Source organism: Octodon degus, unplaced genomic scaffold (genome assembly GCF_000260255.1).
Source record: "Octodon degus isolate 3935 unplaced genomic scaffold, OctDeg1.0 scaffold00001, whole genome shotgun sequence".
Lineage (NCBI taxonomy): Eukaryota > Metazoa > Chordata > Mammalia > Rodentia > Octodontidae > Octodon > Octodon degus.
In genome coordinates, this window is record NW_004524577.1 from 8,556,465 (window position 1) to 8,559,334 (window position 2,870).

The window sequence follows — 2,870 nt, forward strand, 5'->3', positions numbered from 1 at the left end:
CTGCACCAGGTTGGAGCTCCAGCTGAAGCACTTGCCGCAGTCGGGGCACTTGTAGGGCTTCTCGCCCGTGTGCGTGCGCTGGTGCTGCACCAGGTGCGAGCTCTGTGTGAAGCTCTTGCCGCACTCCGAGCAGGTGTTGGGTCGCTCACCTGTGTGGATGCGCTGGTGTCGCAGCAGCTTGGACCACTGGCTGAAGCTCTTGCCACACTCATTGCAGATGTAGGGCTTCTCAGCTCCCGAGGGGCGACCCTGCACCAGTTCCCGCAGGCTGGGCTCGCTGGCCGGGACCTCCGGGGGGCTGTTCCAGGTGGGGAGGGTCCCCCACTGCCAACTGGCCTCACAGGCCTTGGTCCAGTCAGACGGGGCAGGGACTACCTCAGGAGCTGCAGTCTGGTGGTCTGAGGGGTTGGAGGGACCCAGTGGGCCTGGGGATTCCTGAGAGGCGGAGGGGTCCTGGGAAGGGCTCTCCGGGGGCGTCTCGGATATGTCCTTGGACTCTGGACTCTTAGATGGATCTCCCAGGATGACCTCCTCCCCAGAACTCTCCTCAGGGCTTTCCGCTTCGTTCCCACTCTCGGCACCTACAGACAGAAAGGGAGTCTCCAGCCCCCGTCTCCTTTCAGAACATGGGGTCTGGTCTCTGCCCTCCCCTGGGTCTCCCCCAGAGTCAGGGCCCCTCCCTGAGCTGGGGCCACTGCTTTCTCAGGACCACAGGCCCTTCTAGTGCCCTCACCTCCGTGAGCATCATTTGTGGTCTCTTCTGGAGCCTCCAGAGCCGGGCCCCACAGTGCCGTTTCAGGTTCCATCCCAGAGCTCAGGACCAGAAGGGATCCGGGGACCCTGGGAGGGAGAGAGCGGCACAGGATGGCATCCGTGTTTTCCTCCCCCGACCACATCCTCCCTTACTCCTACTCTTGTGAACTTCATGCCCAGCCAACTCCTTTTTCCGGCACCCCACTGTGCCCTCTTCCCTGCAGGCCTGATTCCTGCTCCAAGACCACAGCCAGGCAAGTAAGTGAACTTAAGAGTGCAATTAACAACTCATCAGTCATAACCCTCTGAACCAGACTGGGGGCTGGAGAAGTAGCTGACACCCACAGGGGAGCATGTTCTCACCTTACACCTCTGATGCCCAGAGGCTGGGAAACCTGTTATTTTGCAAATCAGAGGAAGCTCATTAAACTCCAATTTTCCTTCTTAATGGGGCAACTAATTGAGACCAATAAACTTTTACCCTTATGAGCCCTACAGAGAACTGAGGTTCACAAAGAGTTAAACAAAACAAGACAAGACGCCCAACTTCCAACTTCCAAGAGGGAAAGGGAGCCCTGCAGAAGGACCAGAATATTTTCCCATTATTCAAGCACAGAAAGAGGGTCAGGCCTGGGGGGAGGGGCAGCTTAATGGCAGGAGCTTCTGTAGGAGCCTTGAAGGAATGAAAGAAGGGAAAGCGAATAGAGGTGTAAGGAAAATATCTGCAGGAATGAAGTCCCTGCCAGGTGTGCTCCTGTCTCTCTCTCTTGTCCTCCCAAGGTCCAGTGAGGACACAGAGAAATCGGGTTGTCCATTTTACAGATTAGTAAATCGCAGTGGGAGAGACTTCTCTATGTCCCAGACTGGGAAGCGATGGAACTAAGCCCACAAATACAGGGCTTGGCTTAGCCCTGTCTCTGGGAGCATGAGGTGACCTTGGGAGTCATGTGAGACTCATACTTGTGGGCTGCTGGCAGGAGGCCAGTGGTGAAGAACACTGACAGGTCCTGCTGGCCCTGAGAATGGGTTGGAGGAATTCCTGGGACCGGAATTTCTTTGGCTATAAAAGGAGGTGTTGGACCCTGTGACTAGCCTTGGCGATCTGGGCACAAGACAATCTTGTCCTTCCAAGCCCTCCAGTTCCAGGGTCATCTTGGGCCCCACCTGTAGTTCTTTTGTTCCATTTTGTTGATGTTGTATCACAGGCCCAGCACAGTGACTAGCACATAATAGGTGCTCAATAAACATTTTGTTGAATAGCTGAAAGTGGAATGAATGAGCTAGATACCCTTTGTTCATGGAAAACTTTGGTCCAATGGCTTTAAAGATTACTTTGTAAAGGGATGGTGGCAGAGGAACCAGAATTCAAAGTAAGCCCCCTGGAGAAAACACTGCCAAGCGTTAGTCCTAAATGGTGAGTTGGTTCCAGAATGAGGGAACAGGGCCACTGGAGCCAAGGCTTTCCCACTTTTCCAGCCAAAAGGGAATCCCTGGGAGGGGCCTGGGCACTGGTGCACAGGGGACATGGTGCAAAGGAGACGGGCAAGGACTCAGGAGGAGGCAGCTGAGAGGTAACCGAGATGGAGCCAGAGCCTGCTGAAGCCTGCCGAAGAGCAGTAGGAGAGAACGAAGTTAGAGTTTCTTCACCTCTGCAGCTCTTTGGCTCTGAGAACCCCCTGTGTCTTTGGGTAGGTATAAGCAGGGACCCCTGCCCCACCGGGAAGGACGAAAGGTGCCTGCGGTTTGCTGGCCACAGGTAAGAGCTTCTGCACCCCGGTTACCTGGGCTATGCAAACTCAGTGGTCCAGAGTAGAAGGGAAAGGGTTAAAGCTCAGGCCGACACGGAATCGGGAAGACCGAGGGAGGCACGGTGCCTGGAGCCAGCCTAGGCCCCAGACACCGGCCTCGGACCTCACCTCGAGACGCCCCACTGCGGAGGCGCGGAAGAGGAAGACGGTCTCCCGGAGAGGTGCGGGGTGCCGCGAGGGTGACCCTGACGCGGAGGCAGCGGGAATGCGCCCCCGCCGCCGCGCCCGCAGCAGGTCAGACCCGGCTCCCGCTCCAGCCGCACCCAGACCCTCTCGGCTCCCGGGCCGGGCCCGCACCCCACCCGCGCC

At 57.2% G+C, this 2,870-nt stretch overlaps 1 protein-coding gene across 1 annotated transcript in view; it reads right to left on the reverse strand.

Annotated features, from left to right (window-relative positions):
- The window catches only part of Znf629 (zinc finger protein 629), a 6,952-nt gene that overhangs the window by 3,627 nt on the left and 455 nt on the right, over positions 1-2,870 (reverse strand). Inside the window, exons 2-3 of the mRNA XM_004622979.2 lie at positions 734-840; positions 7-581 (exon numbers count right to left, since the gene is read on the reverse strand). Of these exons, the coding sequence (XP_004623036.1) occupies positions 7-581; positions 734-806 (648 nt within the window). The 5' untranslated portion in view covers positions 807-840. The remainder of the gene's footprint in view (positions 1-6; positions 582-733; positions 841-2,870) is intronic.